The 16,729-nt window shown below is 42.6% G+C and overlaps 1 protein-coding gene and 1 long non-coding RNA gene across 4 annotated transcripts; one reads left to right on the top strand and one right to left on the bottom strand.

Moving 5' to 3' along the window:
* Positions 1-1,871: 1,871 nt before the first annotated feature.
* On the top strand, positions 1,872-3,508 carry LOC125740340 (putative nuclease HARBI1). Of its 3 annotated transcripts, XM_049011326.1 has the most exons (4): positions 1,924-2,509; positions 2,683-2,795; positions 2,892-3,003; positions 3,104-3,508. In XM_049011326.1, the coding sequence occupies exons 1-4, from the start codon at positions 2,041-2,043 to the stop codon at positions 3,475-3,477; spliced, it is 1,068 nt and encodes a 355-aa protein (XP_048867283.1). In that variant the 5' UTR covers positions 1,924-2,040; the 3' UTR covers positions 3,478-3,508. The 3 variants fall into 3 exon arrangements, 2 of the variants coding, with proteins under 2 accessions (XP_048867283.1, XP_048867285.1); XM_049011328.1 differs by having other exon boundaries at positions 2,375-2,795; XR_007397563.1 differs by lacking the exon at positions 1,924-2,509 and adding an exon at positions 1,872-1,900 and having other exon boundaries at positions 2,683-3,243.
* Positions 3,509-4,481, bottom strand: LOC125740356 (uncharacterized). Its single transcript, XR_007397579.1, has 2 exons — positions 4,166-4,481; positions 3,509-3,985 (listed from the first exon to the last, which is right to left on the bottom strand). It is a non-coding gene; the product is annotated as an uncharacterized LOC125740356 (long non-coding RNA).
* Positions 4,482-16,729: the final 12,248 nt, after the last annotated feature.

The following is a 16,729-nucleotide window of genomic DNA, read 5'->3' as shown; positions in this document are numbered from 1 at the left end:
TGGGAAGTTGTGATTGTTCAACTCCACTATGCACGGTTAGGAGCAACTCCAACTTCACCTATCAGAAATATGTAGTGTAACAAGACGCTATGTCCAACAAAAAGCAGTTTTTAAAAACCTAGCCTACATGGCGAAATTGAATTACTTTCTGCACCAACAAATGCAACCAGGCATGAACATTATGCACCTTCCTAGTCTTGATGTATGTCGTCAGACGGATGAGGACGACTTTAGATCATACTCATCATGCACTGCAATTATATGCAAATTCCTCAAACGGAAAACCATTAAATACAAAACGAGCAGCTTAGTTTGACTTTATGTATTGTATATTAAGTTTCTTGTAGTGATATTACAGAATTTCTTTACTTAAACTTACAAATTACACCATACATCCACCACAATAAAAATGTATATAACTAATGACAGATATATAAATTCAAAAGTTAAAAGCAGAGAAAAAAATATGTTTTAGCAGTCAAGAGCTTCGGAGAACTTATATCAATATAACTTTATGTGTATTTAGTATATAGGAGGGTCCTCTACGATCAAGGTTCCAAGATCGATGGTTCTCAGCCAAAGTTTCAGTATCTGTGTGCGTTTTCATTGTAGGATTCAGATGGTTAGGTTGCCATTTACTGTGTGGACGTGTTGCGTGCATGAAACAAAAGTACTTTCTATCGGCTAGGATGCGTACACTCACCGCACAGGGTTAGTATATAACAGAGGGTGCAGTGGGGTACTGCGGTGTATGTATATCCCGTTTATATGCTGCTGTGGTGAATGACAGAACCCTCTGTTTCTCTCCACGGTTTTACCCCTGTCAGTTTTTCTGTCGGTTCTGGTGATACTGTGATGCTTGATACAGATGGCCGATGGCGAAAACTAGCCGTAGCACGTTAGCCTTCATAACGATGGCCGTGATTTCGCCGTCGTATGAAAATCCTGCGGTCTGTATTAAGGTGGAGGGGGATGATTACAGATGCCTGCGCTGCCGCAGTACAACAGTCTGGGTAAGCGAAGAGGTAGTCGCGTTGCCGCTGCCATTGGTTATGACATTTAACCACCTTCTCCGGAGACTCAGTTCGCATGACGTCAGCGAGAAGGGGATTCGGGGGCGCCGTGGTGGACGGTAAACAAAGATGGCCGCGCCCTGAAGCCGAACGTAAACATAGATGGCCGCGCCTTGAAGCAGAACGTAAAGAAAGACACTGTAATAAGTGGAAGAATAACAAGCCCTCTTTTCACTGCTTCTTTAATAAATTTAAATTGTAATATTCTTTTTTAAGTGGATTAAAAAACTGGAAAAGTGCTAGAATCATCTCACATCAGATTAATGAAAACCTATTGTTTAAAGTCTCCCTTATGATTCATGCGCCCATATTGTGTATTTATTTTGGGTTTTTTTCCGGTGGATTGCTCCCTATCTTATTCTTTATTGTTCTTACATCGGCCATGAGAATTTGTATTTCTGTATATTGTTCGGTATTTTATGTTGTTAATAAAACTTTCGGGGAAAAAGAATTTAAACAAAGATGGCGGCGTCCCGGAGCCGAGTATAAACAAAGATGGCCGCGCCCTTAAGCCGAACGTAAACAAAGATGCCCGCGCCCTTAAGCCGAACGTAAACAAAGATGGCCGTGCCCTTAAGCCGAACGTAAACAAAGATGGCCGTGCCCTTAATTGGAATGTAAACAAAGATGGCCGCGTCTTGAAGCCGAATGTAAACAAAGATGGCCGCGTCTTGAAGCCGAATGTAAACAAAGATGGCCGCGTCTTGAAGCCGAATGTAAACAAAGATGGCCGCGCCCTGGAGCCGAATGTAAACAAAGATGGCCACGACCTGGGGGCTGTTTCATGAAGCGGGTTCAGTGAAAACTCGGAGTTAGTTGTGTGTGAGGTAAGGGAAACTCAAAGTTATCGGTTTCAAAAAGCCAGTTGAGCCCAACTCTGAGTCATTTACCACGGTAACATACCCCGTGAAGCTAACCTGCTTGCTAGCAGGTTTAATCCCTGTAACTCTGAGTTCCTCCTCTTTAAATGAACAGTCAGATTGAAGCAAGTACTTTCTCAGACATGGCGTGTCCTTTTCTTGAAAGACCGGTCGACATCGAAGCACAAATCATCCGCAGGAATCTACGTCAGGAGAGGGTGATCAGACCCCGTTTAGATATTTTATCGTTTACAAATGATTTTCTGTTAGAGCGTTACCGTTTTTCATCACAGACAATCATTTATCTCAACAATATTCTTAGCCCTCATTTTGCTCGTCAAACACACCGTGGACATCCTCTCAGTTCCGAGCAAATTCTTTGTACAGCACTTCGCTTCTTTGGTAATGGCAGCTTTCTGTACAATATTGGTGACGCTCAACATGTTTCTAAGGCAACCGTCTGCCGGTGTATCAGACAGGTTACTCTTGCGCTTAAACATTTTCTCTACACGTTTGTGGCATTTCCTGGTCACAGATGTAGTAGAATAATCAAGGAAGAATTCCACAGAATTGCAGGTATGAAGTAATAGCCTCATATACTTAGTAATATGCTTTAAGATTTGAAGCAATACACAATTGTAGGTTGACTAGATAAAATACAGTTACTCTTCGCATTGTAACACCATACAAAACTAGAAACTGACTGCAGTACCTGTTAAAATTACGTAGACTTATGCCCTCTTTGTTAGGATTTCCAGGTGTGATTGGCTGCATAGATGGCACACATATTCCCATTAAGGCTCCTTCAGTAAATGAAGGAGACTATGTGAACAGAAAGTCATTCCACAGTATCAATGTGCAGGTAGGTGTGTCTAGCTTTTAGTAGTTTACTGCATTGAATTATTGGCCTACTTTACAGTACATCTACAGTAACTAATCACTGTTCTGCATTGTGAAGATTATATGTGATGCAGCCTATGTCATCAGCAACGTGGAGGCAAAGTGGCCTGGGTCTGTGCATGATGCCAGAATGTTCCGTGAATGCACACTGAGTGCTAGACTTGCTCGTGGTGAGTATACAATGTAGCTGCGGTATATTATAATCCTTAAGCAATATCTTGTTCCCTGATATTGCACCTTAACATGTAAACTGTCTACTCATTATTGTAGGGGAGTTCAGTGGTTACCTACTCGGTGACAGGGGGTACCCATGCCAGCCCTATCTGCTGACCCCATACCCTGATCCTGAGCCTGGCCCACAGCAAAGATATAACTTGGCTCACAGCAGGACCCGGGCCAGAATAGAGATGACCCTGGGCATACTGAAGGCCCGTTTCCAGTGCCTCCGTGGCCTCCGTGCCACCCCAGAAAGGGCCTGTGATATCATTGTTGCATGCGTAGTCCTGCACAATATTGCAATGATGAGACGAGAAACCTGGGTTGCTGCCCCAGAGGTTGACCCTGATAACAACCCTGACATTCCTGTTGATGCAACAGATGGACAAGCTGTTCGAAACGCAATATGTTCTAATCATTTCCAGTGAATAAGTTGCAAATAAAAACATATGACAATCATTTTATGCACTCTTCTTTATTTCCTGTAATTGAATATGCAAAACAGTATTTTAATATTTGGTTTTGAAAGACAGTTAACGATCCATCAACTTGTGCCACTACCCACCTTTAAGTGATGTTCCAATATTTGTATGTCTATTAGGGTTTTCTGCATTTTTTGTTTAATGTGTTCCATTTCCAGATCCGATTTGTCAATTTGTTTCTCAAGGTATATTTTGTACAACTGCTTTACAGGGAGCTATTAGAATACAGAACAATGTTACATCTTGGCAGTATTGCACTGTGAAAATTGTACAACTATGAATATAACTTAGAAAATAGACACTTGTAGCTAACGACATTTTCATTTCATGAGAAGAATGATTCTTAATCCAATATTGCAATAACTGGCAGGCAAATACTGCAGCATCTTACAGAGGTAAGCTGAGCTGTGGCTGTGGATGCAGTCGGTTCACCCTGGAGATTCTCTGCATTGCTCTGTGAAGAAAGGATGAATGTTTTAAAATGGTGCATCACTTACATGACGTATTTGTTAGACAGTGCATACCATAGGCTGCTCTACATCTTCCCTCCCTGTGCCAGCTGACAAGGTATCTCTTACTTGCATACACCAATAATGAAAGACATAGTATGAAAAGTCCCGAGAAGAGTATGTACCATTTCATGGGTGTCTGGCAGTTCCACAACAGAGATTACTCCATCAGTAACTGCAAGACAATGTGGATTACAGGCAATTCATCAACAGAGACCTGCACATTTTGAATATAACTTGTACAACAGTGGGCAGTCTTTCAAATATCACAGTCTTTCAACAGTATGTACAGGAAGTAATGGCATCTATCAAATTATACTCATCTATAACTGTTAAATACATTACAATCGGTTCGATTATGATGGGTTTGATGATGAGTTTCATGGATTGCCATCACTGAGCCAACACTGGACAAATGCACATACATCATTCATATGAATTACTTACTTCTTCTTTATGAACTTCTGTCCTGGGGCATGGCTGTATCGGAGGAACTTCCTCCAAGGATGCCATCAGCCATGGGCCGGCCAGTGTTTTGGCTGAGAGCCATCTCTTCAGCCTCTGTGAGAGGTGTTGGTGGTGGACCCCCACCAGTTTTTCGGGCCTCTGCCTTTTTCCTATTGGCTAATATGTAGGTAAAATGTGACCATATGCACCCAAGCCCACATTTAGAACTTTGTAAAAATATTTAAACAATATTACATGCTGCCAGATGAGACTGTAGCTTTTGTGTCTTATAGACGAGCAAAACCTCCCAATCGTCCAGTGCCTACCTGTTTGTACTATATTTTTATACTTCATCTTTATTTGCTGCCAAGTGCGCTTTATGCCGGTTGGGTTACACCTGTGATAACGAAATTAAATTAGAGAGAATATAGAAAAACTAGTAATATTTCTTAAATATACATCAATCAACATCGTTCTTATCAATACTTACGCATTCACTCGGTCAGCTATTTTCTGCCACGCTTGTTCCCGTTCTTTTGCAGCAACAATCGTGTTTCCTTTTTTTGATATGGCATGCTCGTATTCAGCATACGCCATCATTAATAATTCAAGCTCCACTGGGGTGAAATTGGAAGCGTGAGATTTGTTTCCCTGTGTTGTCATGGTGAATCATTTTCTCTGGATGCCATTGATAGAGCCTTTTTATGTGCTCGTGCACGCGTGACAATCAGGGTTAGTTGAACTCAGAGTTTTATAAACTAATAGTTATCACCTGTTCTGAAACCAAAAACTCAGAGGTTGACATCTCAGAGTTAATCAACTCAGAGTTCAAGTTTTAACCCAGAGTTTGCAAAACCTGCTTCGTGAAACAGCCCCCTGGAGCCGAACGTAAACAAAGATGGCCGCGCCCTAAAGCCGAACGTAAACAAAGACACTGTAGTAAGTGAAGGAGTAACAAGCCCTCTTTTCCCTGGTTCTTGAATAAATTTAAATTGTAATATCCTTTTTTAAGTAGATTAAAAAAAACTGGAAAAGCGCTAGAATCATCTCACATCAGATTAATGAAAACCTATTGTTTAAAGTGTCCCTTTTTATTCATGCTCCCATATTGTGTATTTATTTTGTTTTTTTTTCGGTAGATTGCCCCCTAGCTTATTCTTTATAGTTCTTACATCGGCCATGAGAATTTGTATTTCTGTATATTGTTCTGAATTTTATGTTGTTAATAAAGCTTTTGGGAGAAAAAAAAGAATGTAAACAAACATGGCTGTACCCTGAAGCCGTACATAAACAAAGATGGCTGCACGCATGAGACTCTTTTTTATTATTATTATTTATTATTAAGCATTCCAAACAACAGCATGCAGATGTTCTCATTTGAACACACTTAACAAAACGAAATACAGCAAGATACAGACAGGGGTAAATGCACAGAATAGAAAAAGGAGAAAAAGTTATAACGGTAAGCTCAAGGCTGAAAATGCATCCAGAGTCTTAACAGATTTTCTGTTTTTTGATCCATGCAGAGTTTGGAAATAAAGTCCCATTTCGATTTTAAAGTCCTGGATCCTGGGTTCCTTCTTTGTCCATATTTACATCTATGAATAAAATATTTCCCATGTAAATTGAAAAGGTTTAATATAAATTTCCTATTGTATTCAATATCAGTCTTTTCATAAAAGAAAATAACATCCTTTTTTTTCCAGTTAATTGTTTTAGTATAAAACATATTAAACATAAGTTCAACTTCTTACCAAAAAGAAAAGACATGCATACAAGGGTGGGTTGGCTGTGTCTGAATGTGAGCTATCTGGGGTTAAGTGTCTGGATAAACTGATCCCTGGCCAGTTCACTCTGTACTGATAGAGCCATGTGAGCACAGACACGCCTACACAACCCCTTGATATCATTAAGCAGGATGCAGAGAGACTCATTTGACTCAGTGCCTGCGCCTATTGTTTAACTGAGAGGGCAGAAGTCCTCACACTGTCCACAGCGATTCTGCAGGGCACTGACCAGTGTCTCATCCAGGGGCTCAAGCAACCAGCAGTGTACACCTCAGAAAAACATGTGTGACAACCCTGAGGACCTGCTTGCATACCACAATGGTATCCCATCTCCCCTTGCTCTTTGAAGGGGTACCACCCATCCAGTATAGTTATCACTGGGCTATCACAATGTCATCACAATACTAAAGACTGAAACAAAGCCGTGAGGTCAGACCCTCTGTATACAGCACACAGTCTCACCCTCACATCCTGTATGACCACATTTCTGCTGTTCACATGGCATTTCTCCAGCTTCCTTTGCCCTACAATGGACTGACGTGCTGTTGAAGGTCTACCTCACTATACACTTTGCCCATGTCTTGTGTGTATACCCTGTCCGATCCTAACGTGTATTTAGTGTGTATAAATCTCTCACTGCATGTGCATTTCGCAGTTCAGCATCTGACTACATTGTGTTTCCCATCTGTGTATTTGGGTTCGGTGCTTGTTGGGTGCCTGTCATGGTCCTTCTATTTACAATTGTACACGGGGCATGCTGGGATATGCGCCCCACCGGCGTTACATTAGTTTAAAAAAATGGAATCTGATCGAGGAATTTGTTCACTGACCAAATTTTATATGGGAACCAATGCACACAGATGTCATCCTCCTTTCTGTGCTGTAGTCCTCCTTTTTGGATACAAGTGTCATCCTTTTTAGAGTCATGCTGGTGGTCACAATATTGCAGACTTGGCCTACAGATTCTCTTCACTGGAGCTGACAGCTTTCTACCCCCCTCCTCTTTCCTCTGCTGAGGCACACCCCAGAGGGGCAAATCACTGTCCCGCCAGAGGCTTCCTCACTGCATTGTACAAGCTATACCCTAAACTTATACATTAGGGGTGTGCCTCTCCATCACTAAGGCTGATGTGATACACATCTCAATGCACTGGCAACCATCTGATTCATTAAGACACATATGAAGAAACTACTAACGTAATTCGATGTCATTTACCCCTATTGTGATGCAGTGTGATTCGGTGCGATACGATGCCCATTCTGTTAGGGGTGTGGCCACATCATGGGCCTTGTTCAGGGGGTGTCAGGCCAGGATATCTGTAATGTGGCAAGCTGAGCTACACTGTACACATTTGTGTGTTTTTACAGGCTGGCTGTCTCAGGGCCATCCGTGCACATGCAGTGTTGGAAGCCAATCCCTCAGAACTGGTGTAAGAATCAGCTTTTGGGTGTTTATAGTTTCCTGATTCGGGATACTGCAGTGCATTCTGGGAGCCGTCTGTATCTCCCACAGTGAAACACCCAGCGAAGTTAGGAAAAGAACTTATCCCTTGTTCTTTGGTAACAGAAGGAGGCGTTTCCTCATCACTTCCCTCCTTGCATAGGCAAAGGATGAAATGATCCATCAGGGATGTCAACTGGGGTACTAAGGGCAGGGCGTAGCTTGGTCTTGGGTCAACCTGTCTGTCACAGACAGATGTGGTGTTAAAAAGTATAATAATTGCAAGATAAAGGTAATATTGATGTTTTCTTCTAGAAGTTGGTGTTGAGGCTCAGAGGGAGGGGGATGAGTGACGTGGAATTGAAGATCCAGAGTGAGAAGGCAAGGGGGTCCAGATCAGTGGTCACGATCAGCCTCAGGAGTTGAGACAAGACCTGGTTGTCTTTCACTCTGCAGCAGGTTTGGAGAGCAAGTTAACCTCTAGCTGGGCTTGTGGTTTCGATATCTGGCCCAGCTTTTTGTGGGTGAGATAGATTAATTTTTATTAGAAAGCTGTAACACAGTAGTTTTAAGAAAATAAAACGGTCATTGAGGGAAAGCAGAATTCATTTATTAATACATTAATAGATTCATAATTATAAATATAAAATGTCAGATAAAAACAAAGTTTTATTTAAAAAAGGTTAAAATGTCAAAGCTATGAGAGAAGTTAAAACGTTAAAAATGGGCTGACGGGGTTAAAAGCTTTTAAAGAAAAAAAATTATACCTGCCTATTGTCATGCCCGGCTCGTCCGCTCCTCCTGTGTGCCACGCCCCCTGATTACCCACGTGTTTTCTCCCGATTGTACCCAGCTGTATCTAGTTCATTTGCTCAGTCCTGTGTATTTCAGTCCGTGTCTTACCTGAGTCCTTTGTCCGTCATTGATGTTACCTGATGTTGGTCAATGTTCGTGCTGCGTCTATCCCAATAAACTCCGTTCGTCCCGTATCCTGCCTGCCTGCTTCCTGCTTCTCGCACGATCGCCGCTCTGCCCGCGATCGCTGCCGAGCGTCCCGTGACACCTATACATCCATATTTAACTTGCTGTCTACCTGTTGAGCCTTACTGCTCACAACGGGTTGATTGATTATGTCTGCGGAGGCCGGAAAGGGGAAACTTTCAGCGCGATGCCTCATTCTCAGTAATGCTACCACGGAGGAAGCGTCGTGCCTGGATGTGTTTATTTACATTTCCCCTTTATTCAGGTACGATATGAGCATATTAGCTCCTGAATTGTTAATTTGTTTGCTGCGCTATTTTATTTGTGTTTTATTAACATGTCGATTGTATGTTGAGTGTGTTTTGAAGCTGTATTGTCAGTTGTAAATTGTTAATCAGTATATGGCTAAGCGGCTAGCTGAAACTTCTTCCCCAGTGGCGGGAACAGAACCACCTGAGGCCAGCTTGTTGTATAGTGTGTGCGCTCTGCTCAGGTCAAGCTCAGTAAGACGCACACAAAGCATTTGGGTTTTGGTATGTTTGCGGGTGTACTTTGTTATGCATTTATTCGTATGTTCACTTCTTAAGTCAGTCGCCATGATAAAAAACGGATAATACGAAGGGACACATGCTATATGTATTTTTTTTGTTTATTTTCTGTAAATTCTCATTTGTAAATTTAAGGTCATGTTTACTGATTAATAGACCCTTCTTATACTTACCTGTTACACTTGATTTTTATCTGTTTTAAGAAAAGTGAGAGATGTTAGTGTTTATTTACCTGTACAGCAGAATGGAATTACATTCGGAGCTGAAAGAGCATATAATTGGTGCAATATTTTGTTTTGAGAATAACCTTATAAACGCATATTTAATTGTTGGAATATTTTATTTTGGACAAAACGATGCATCTCTGCAGATGCTTTGAAAATAATACACATATATTCTCGGTAATGCTACCACGGAGGAAGCATCGTGCATGGATGTGTTTATTTAGATTTCCCCTTTATTCAGGGTGTTACATGGGCAGTTTGCATGGTCTCTCTGTATCCACCTTGGATTCCTCTCAGCTCTCTGGTTTCCTCCCGCAGTCCAAAGACACGTGGTTCAGGTGAATTGGTGCCTCTAAAAGTGCCCATAGTGACTGTGTGTGAGTGTTTGCCCTGTGACAGACTGGCATCCTGTCCTGGGTGTTCCCCGACTTTATGCCCTGTGCTGCCTCCGATCAGCTCCATGCTCCCAGTACTGTACTGACCCTGTACTTAATATGAATGTGCAAGATAAATGGCTGAACTAAAATACATTGAAATGCTTTTTGTATAAGTCATGTCAAGTGATTTTATTGAAAAAGTACATTAAAAAAAACAATACATATTGTGCCAAAATGCTGTAGATAAAAATAGTACAATAAAAGCATGAAATACGTAATACAACCAGAGACACTGGACAAAGTTACATAAAATATATAATTTTAGTAAATCAATGGGGATGAGATAAAAGCAGGAGTAACTGTAAACCTGGGTACAGAGAACGGCAGTAACCCAATCAGGATAAAAGCAGGAGTAACTCTCCAGGTCTTTGGCTGAAAGGTGTGGTTTAAGCCAGGCTATTGAACTCAGCTGACAGAAACACCCCTTCACAACAGCATTTATTTGTTTATCAAACTCAGTGATGAATCAAAGATGACACCAAGATTTTTAGTATGTGACTGGAAGTTCTCTGAATGAGGCCCTAATTGTTCTCATGAACAGACCCTGAGTGACCAAAACTCATTACCTCTGTGTTGTTTTCATTAATCTGGACGAAAGTCATTGCTGTCCTGTTCTTAATATCCTCCAGACAGTTAGGAAGGGCCACCAGAGAGCAGCAGTCACCAGGTTTTAATGGCAGATAGAGCTGCGTATCACCAGCATAGCAATGATATTTTACATAATAATGTTCACAAATAGAACCCAAAGGAAGCATGTATAGAGGGAATAGGAGAGGGCCTGTATCACAGGACTGGATATGTTTACAAGTAAGGCCATAGTACTGAAGGGGTGTGGCCATCCCACACAGTGACAAGCCCATTTATTCACCTCATCTAGGCCTTTTACTAGGGATTTAAGGTCCTGGTTTTCCTCTCAGACCCTAGAACACACTGCCAGGCTCAGATTCCCGATCCTACATCCTGCTGAAGCCCTTCCAAAGATTAGACACTAGTTTTGTTTTCCTTGTTCTTATAGTAAAATGATGGTCTTTGAGTTTTATACATCATCACTGTTCTGTTAATTACACATGACCTAATCTAAGTATTACACAAACCAATCATCATTAGTTAGAGATGTCATGAGGTGGAAAATCCTTATTCAGTTAATTATTTTCCCCACAGGTGCTGATGGTGTGTCGACAGTGAAATGGGTCTGTGTACAGAGAGGATGATCTGTAACAATCCCATGTTCCTATGGTGACAGATATAAAACTCATGTGAAATACTGGTACAAATGGCATGCTGTGAGGTCATGTACTCCCACAGTACACACTGACTCTCCACAGGAGGGTAAAATGTCAGTCAGAGATGATCCTGACCAGCGAGTCTTCACTGTGACCATCAACAATCTGACAGCTGAGGACTCCGATCGGTACTGGTGTGGTGTGAAGATCAGTGGAGCCTCTTTGATCAGGTTAATCTGTCAGTCACTAATGGTAATATGTCTGTACTGCAGACTGTAGCCAATGAGATGCACAGTATGTAACATGTCACTGAGTCAAAAAGTAAGGACCTTAACACAAACACTGAAGGAAAAAATGTTTTAATATTTCAAAAATCTGCATTTTAATTTAACTCAATATGATAAACGAGACTTGGAAGAAGTAACAGTGTCAGCTAAATCGGGCGACTTCATGAGGTTAAATATGATAAGTAATATGTTAAAAAATGTCACTTTATTGGGCAAACATTTACATACAGTATGTATGTTGTAATGGGCTGATATTCATAAACATTTCATTGCTGTGCAAATCTTTGAGTGTTTTACCTGTGTGTTCAAGTCCTCCAGGGCTGTCAGTGGGCAAACAGGAGGTGACGGGTGTGGATGGAGACAGTGTCAGTGTTACTATGGAAACAACAAAAGACAAAGGATGTGGTGTTTGATTGGGGGCTCCTGTCTATTTGGCTGATACAAGTTCTGCTCACTTCTGCTTGGGTTGCATGGATCACCAGCCAGTTGTCACCAACTAACAGACCACAGCCTACCTGACCAATGTCATAACTGGTGCACCTAGGTATAAAATTTAGTCTCACTGTCTTCGAAAAAGGCCACTGTCTGGAACCCCATGGAACCACATTTTTGATTCCTTAGGCAATTTTTACGCTATGTGACAAACAAAAACAACACACAAGTTTGTCTCAACACAGGCTCCATAGTCAAGAAAGCACAGCAGCACCTCTACTTTCAGTGGAAGCTGAGAAAAGTCCATCTCCCATCCTCACAACATTTTACTGGGAAACTACTGAGAGCATCCTGAGCAGCTGCATCACGGTCTGATTTGGGAACTGCCTCGCCTCAGATCACAAGACCAGCGGATAGTGAGGATAGCTGAGAAGATTATTAGAGTCTCTCTCCCCTCCATCATGGACATTCACATCACACGCTCCATCCGCAAAGCCACCAACATTGTGGATGACCGCACCCACCCCTCACATAATCTTTTCACTCTCCTAGCATCTGGAAAAGCATTAAGGCCTCAGGGACTGATCTGATACCACACACAACACACACACACACACACACACACACACACACACACACACACACACACAGGTGTGTAATTATAATACCGTGGGGACTCTCCATTCATTTCTATGGGGAAAACTGTAATCCCAACATGACAACTTTAACCCCTACCAACCCCTAACCTTAACCATATGTAACCAAACCAAATACAAGACTTTTGGCATAGTTAGTTTTTTGACTGTATTTACAGATCTTTGTGAGTACCTGAAAATGCCCCCCAAAACATCAAAATAACAGGTTTTTGTCACATTGTGGGGGACATTTGGTCCCCACAATGTAATATACACCTAATCCACACACACACACACAGAGTAGGTATTTGAATCTTTGTGGGGATTCTCCATTCATTTGTATGGGCGTAACCCCAATCCTAACTATGGCAACCTTAAACATTGCAGTAGTTACCAAGCAGTAACAGTAAGCAACCAAACAAAATGCAAGACTTTTTGAATTATTCCTTTGACTGCATTCACAGAATTTAATAAAATTCAGTATCTTCTTACTTTCGGGATCGAAAACATGTCCCTACAAAGTCAAAATAACATGTTTTTATAGCACTATGTACATGACCACCCACCCAAACGCGCACACACACTCAAACAGACACAAACAGGCCTACCTACAGTATACCCTCTGTTGGAGAAAGCGTCAGGCTTTCCACTCCAACTCTGCACACACTATTAATTACGAGACAACACACTTAAAGTTTTACTTGCGCAAGGGTAACCACACTCTCTGCATGCTAGGCTACAAACGAATGTGTTACAAAGGGTGGTTCCCCTTGGCACCTTTATTTATAGTCAATGGGGGGCAGGGGTCTTGGAGTGAGAACAAAGAAAGGACTGTGAGAGTAAGAAGAAGTTCTGGTTTTACTCAGGTGGACAACTATTTAAACACGTGCTCAGGATACGTGTAAACTAATATAATCTAAAGTATGAAGATAAAGGAAAACAAAATAATGTATATACATATTTACACTCATTGCTGATTATACAGAAATGATAACAAATGATTAATAACAGTTTCTTCAACCTAACAGGTGTAAAACAGTACTGAACACACTTTACGTGTCCAGCCTTGGATGTAACTTCATTGTTGCAATAAAGACTGAATTCTGGATACTACACAAGCGGCCCTCTGACTTCTGATTTGGCGGGGAAGGAGAAAAAACCACGACATAAATTGGCGTCACGAACAGGATTGGAGAAGAGACCTGGGGAGGCGACCACCTGGCGGAGAACCGGGAGACACCCGTCTGCATTTGAGCGGCGCGCCCAAACATAGGTAAGGAAAGCTTTTTATTATTGTTTAATAGAATAGGGAAATAGAATAGGGAGACGGAGACGGGGGTGTCTCGGGGACATACGCCGCCAGGCAGAGCCTCCCGGTAAGGGTACTCGCCGATTAGAAGAACTAAAGATAGGAGAGCTGTTTGTGCAGTGTCCAGTGGGCCCAGTGTGTGTGTGATGTGAGAGAAATCCCTAAAGGAAGGGTCACGTGTGGATATTCCCTCAGAGATAAGCGCCTTGAAGGAGGGGAAAGTTGACCCTGAGGGCTTGATATACTGTTGCGAGGCGGAGAGGCCTTGAAGGTTTAATAGTGATTTAAAGGTATTGCCCTGAGAGAGGGCCAGTGTTTGTGCTGCAGGTTCTTGGATTAGTGTGAGTCAGAGACATCGCCCTAAGAGAGGGGGGTCTCCCTGTTCTGATAAAGGTTGGGTGGCCCTAAGGGAGGGGCCCGTGTGTTTCAAGTTATGGGGGAAAAGTGCTGTTATGTCGTGATGCAAAGATATTGCTAAGTTGTTAAGGAATTGTTTTAAGTAAAGGTTATGTTGTGTTGCAAATAAAATATTGGTAAAGTAATAAGGCCAGAGAGAGCCTAAGTATTAGAAGTTGTGGGGATTTTAAAGGTCTGCTGGATCAGACTGGTTTTGTTATGCAGAAGTGGGGAAAGTGATCATATATGCATTTTTGGGTTGAATCAGAGAAAAAGCACATATATTTTTGACGGATAAGTTGAGTGATAAGGAGTATGAAGCAGAAATAAGCACCCCAGAGGTAAAACTGCTTAGAAAACTAAAATTAAAAAGGGATCAATCTAGCAGGGGGAGTGGATAGAGCATTTGTGCATTTCTATAAAAAATCAATTATAGTAGTGGAAGTGCAGGTAGGTGAGTTTAGAATTTTGACAAATCTCAAAATAAAGTTTTTTGAATAAAATGTGATTAGAATATTCTATGGACTATAGAGACTAAGTTTAGCGATAAAGGGTATTAAAGCACATCTTTGTGAGAGAACAACAGGTCATAGACAAGGGGTTTTGTGACCTTCCATGGAATTAGAGAGTTTAACAGAGAAAGCGTGAGGAGGCTCGTGTGCATGGTGGACAGACAAACGTAAATCAGGCTGATAAAAATGAGAGAAGGGAGGCTTTGGTATATGTGTGCCCATAGATAATTGGGTGCAACGTTAGGAGTAAGTAGAAAATAATATAGAGTCAGTGACACTTTAAGGTGAAGTAGGTTCAGTCAGGGAGAGAATTCTTATTAAGGAAAAGAAAGGAAAACAATAGAACACGGGTTGGCTGTTAGGAAATTTGATAATTTTTATACCAGACAGGAAAACAGCCCAAGTGACAGTAGAGTGGAGAAAAACAGTAAAATGAAGGGCCCAGTAAAGGCAGCAGACACACCAGTACAGCAGCTGGGAAGGGAGCACCCCCTGCTTAAAAGAAAGATAGAAAAGGTGTCTAAAAAGTGGGAGAATAGAACAAAGGCCCTGGTAACTAAGTGGCCTAAAGGGGGCACATGGGATGTGGCAGTGTGTGGGGAGATGGAGACTCTGATAAAGTATCATAAGGCTAATAAGAACACAGAAAGGCGTGAAAAGAAAAGGCGTAAGGAACTGGACGTTTTGAGGTTGTTTAAAGTAAAGGGAGAGACCCGGAGAAGGGACCAGAAAGCAATGAGAAAGGCATTAAGTGAGAAAGAAGAGATGAGGCAGGAAGAAATATGGCCACCGTCTTATCAAAGTCAGTACCCGTTAGTGGAAGCCCCACCTCCTTCATACAAGGGTCAGTTTCCAGTAATAGAGGGGAAGGTAGAATTCAAAGGTGAGGTGACACAGACGGAGGAAGCAGGAAGGGAGCAGAAAGGAACGGAAAGTTGTTTAGATGGATACAGGGAAGTGAGTGCATTGCTGTGGCAGGCCGTGGAGGAAGGACTGCGAGGAAGTGAGCTAATAACAGAAGGCCAGGTATGTGGGTCTGAGAAAAAGGGAAGTGCTAAAAAGGTGGGGTACAGAGTAAGTGGTGGTAGTGATGCAGAAGGGCTGATGCACCTGCTGGACACCCCTAACCCTCCATCTAAAGGATGGAGTCAGTTTCAGGAGAAGGAGACAGAAACAGAAAGTGAGGAAGGAGTAGAGGATAGAGTAGTGAGAAGCAGGAGGGCTGTAAGGCCCCCCACCAGGTACACTCCGATTACACTTCCGTTAATGGTGAAAGGAGCACAGACACAGTATGTGCCGTGGGCAGGACAGGATCTGGAGGGCCTGCTTCTCAGACTCCCAGTCTTAGCAGAAGGGGCCGGAAAGTGGATAAAAGCATTAGAGGAGGAAACTATGGGTCGGCTCCTGGCGATAGGGGACATAAAGGCAGTTATGGCTCGCGCTTTGGGGGTGGACGCAATGGAGAGATTGCTGCGAAGCAGTGGCCTGGCAGCGGCGACAGGGACTCCTTTGAATGATGCATGTCCCTTTGACGGTTACCGTGCTAACCTCTGGCACCAGCTGCGATTAATGTTTCCTCCACGGCTGAGTGTGGTTGAAATGAAGGTGGAGCCCATAAAGGAGGGGGGAGCCCAGCTGCCTATCTGCAAGCCCAAGAAAAGCAGTGGAGCACTGAGACAGAGCAGGACCTGCAGAATCCGGCATTCAGAGGTCTGTACCGGAGGGCACTGCAGGACGTGCTCCCTAAGCCAGTGAAAAGCAGGCTAAGGCAAGTTGTGGGACTTATTACTATGCCTGAGGAGCAGTACCGTGAGCAGTTGATTCATGCTATTGACTTGTACAGAGAGGAGGAGGACTCTGCTAAAGAGCGTGAGAGGGAGCTGACAAAGAAACTGAATCAGATGCAGCTGGAGGAGCTGACCGCTAAAAAGAAAAAAGTCCAGGCACCAGTGGTCTCTCCGGACCCCAGCCCCCGGGGGCAGCCTGTAGACAGCCGACAGTCTCCTGTCGCTGGGGCCCCTCAGAATACT

This window comes from Brienomyrus brachyistius, chromosome 4 (genome assembly GCF_023856365.1).
Source record: "Brienomyrus brachyistius isolate T26 chromosome 4, BBRACH_0.4, whole genome shotgun sequence".
NCBI classification, from domain to species: Eukaryota; Metazoa; Chordata; class Actinopteri; order Osteoglossiformes; family Mormyridae; genus Brienomyrus; species Brienomyrus brachyistius.
The sequence above is the reverse complement of the archived record's forward strand: the minus strand, read 5'-3'. Positions and strand labels throughout refer to the sequence as shown.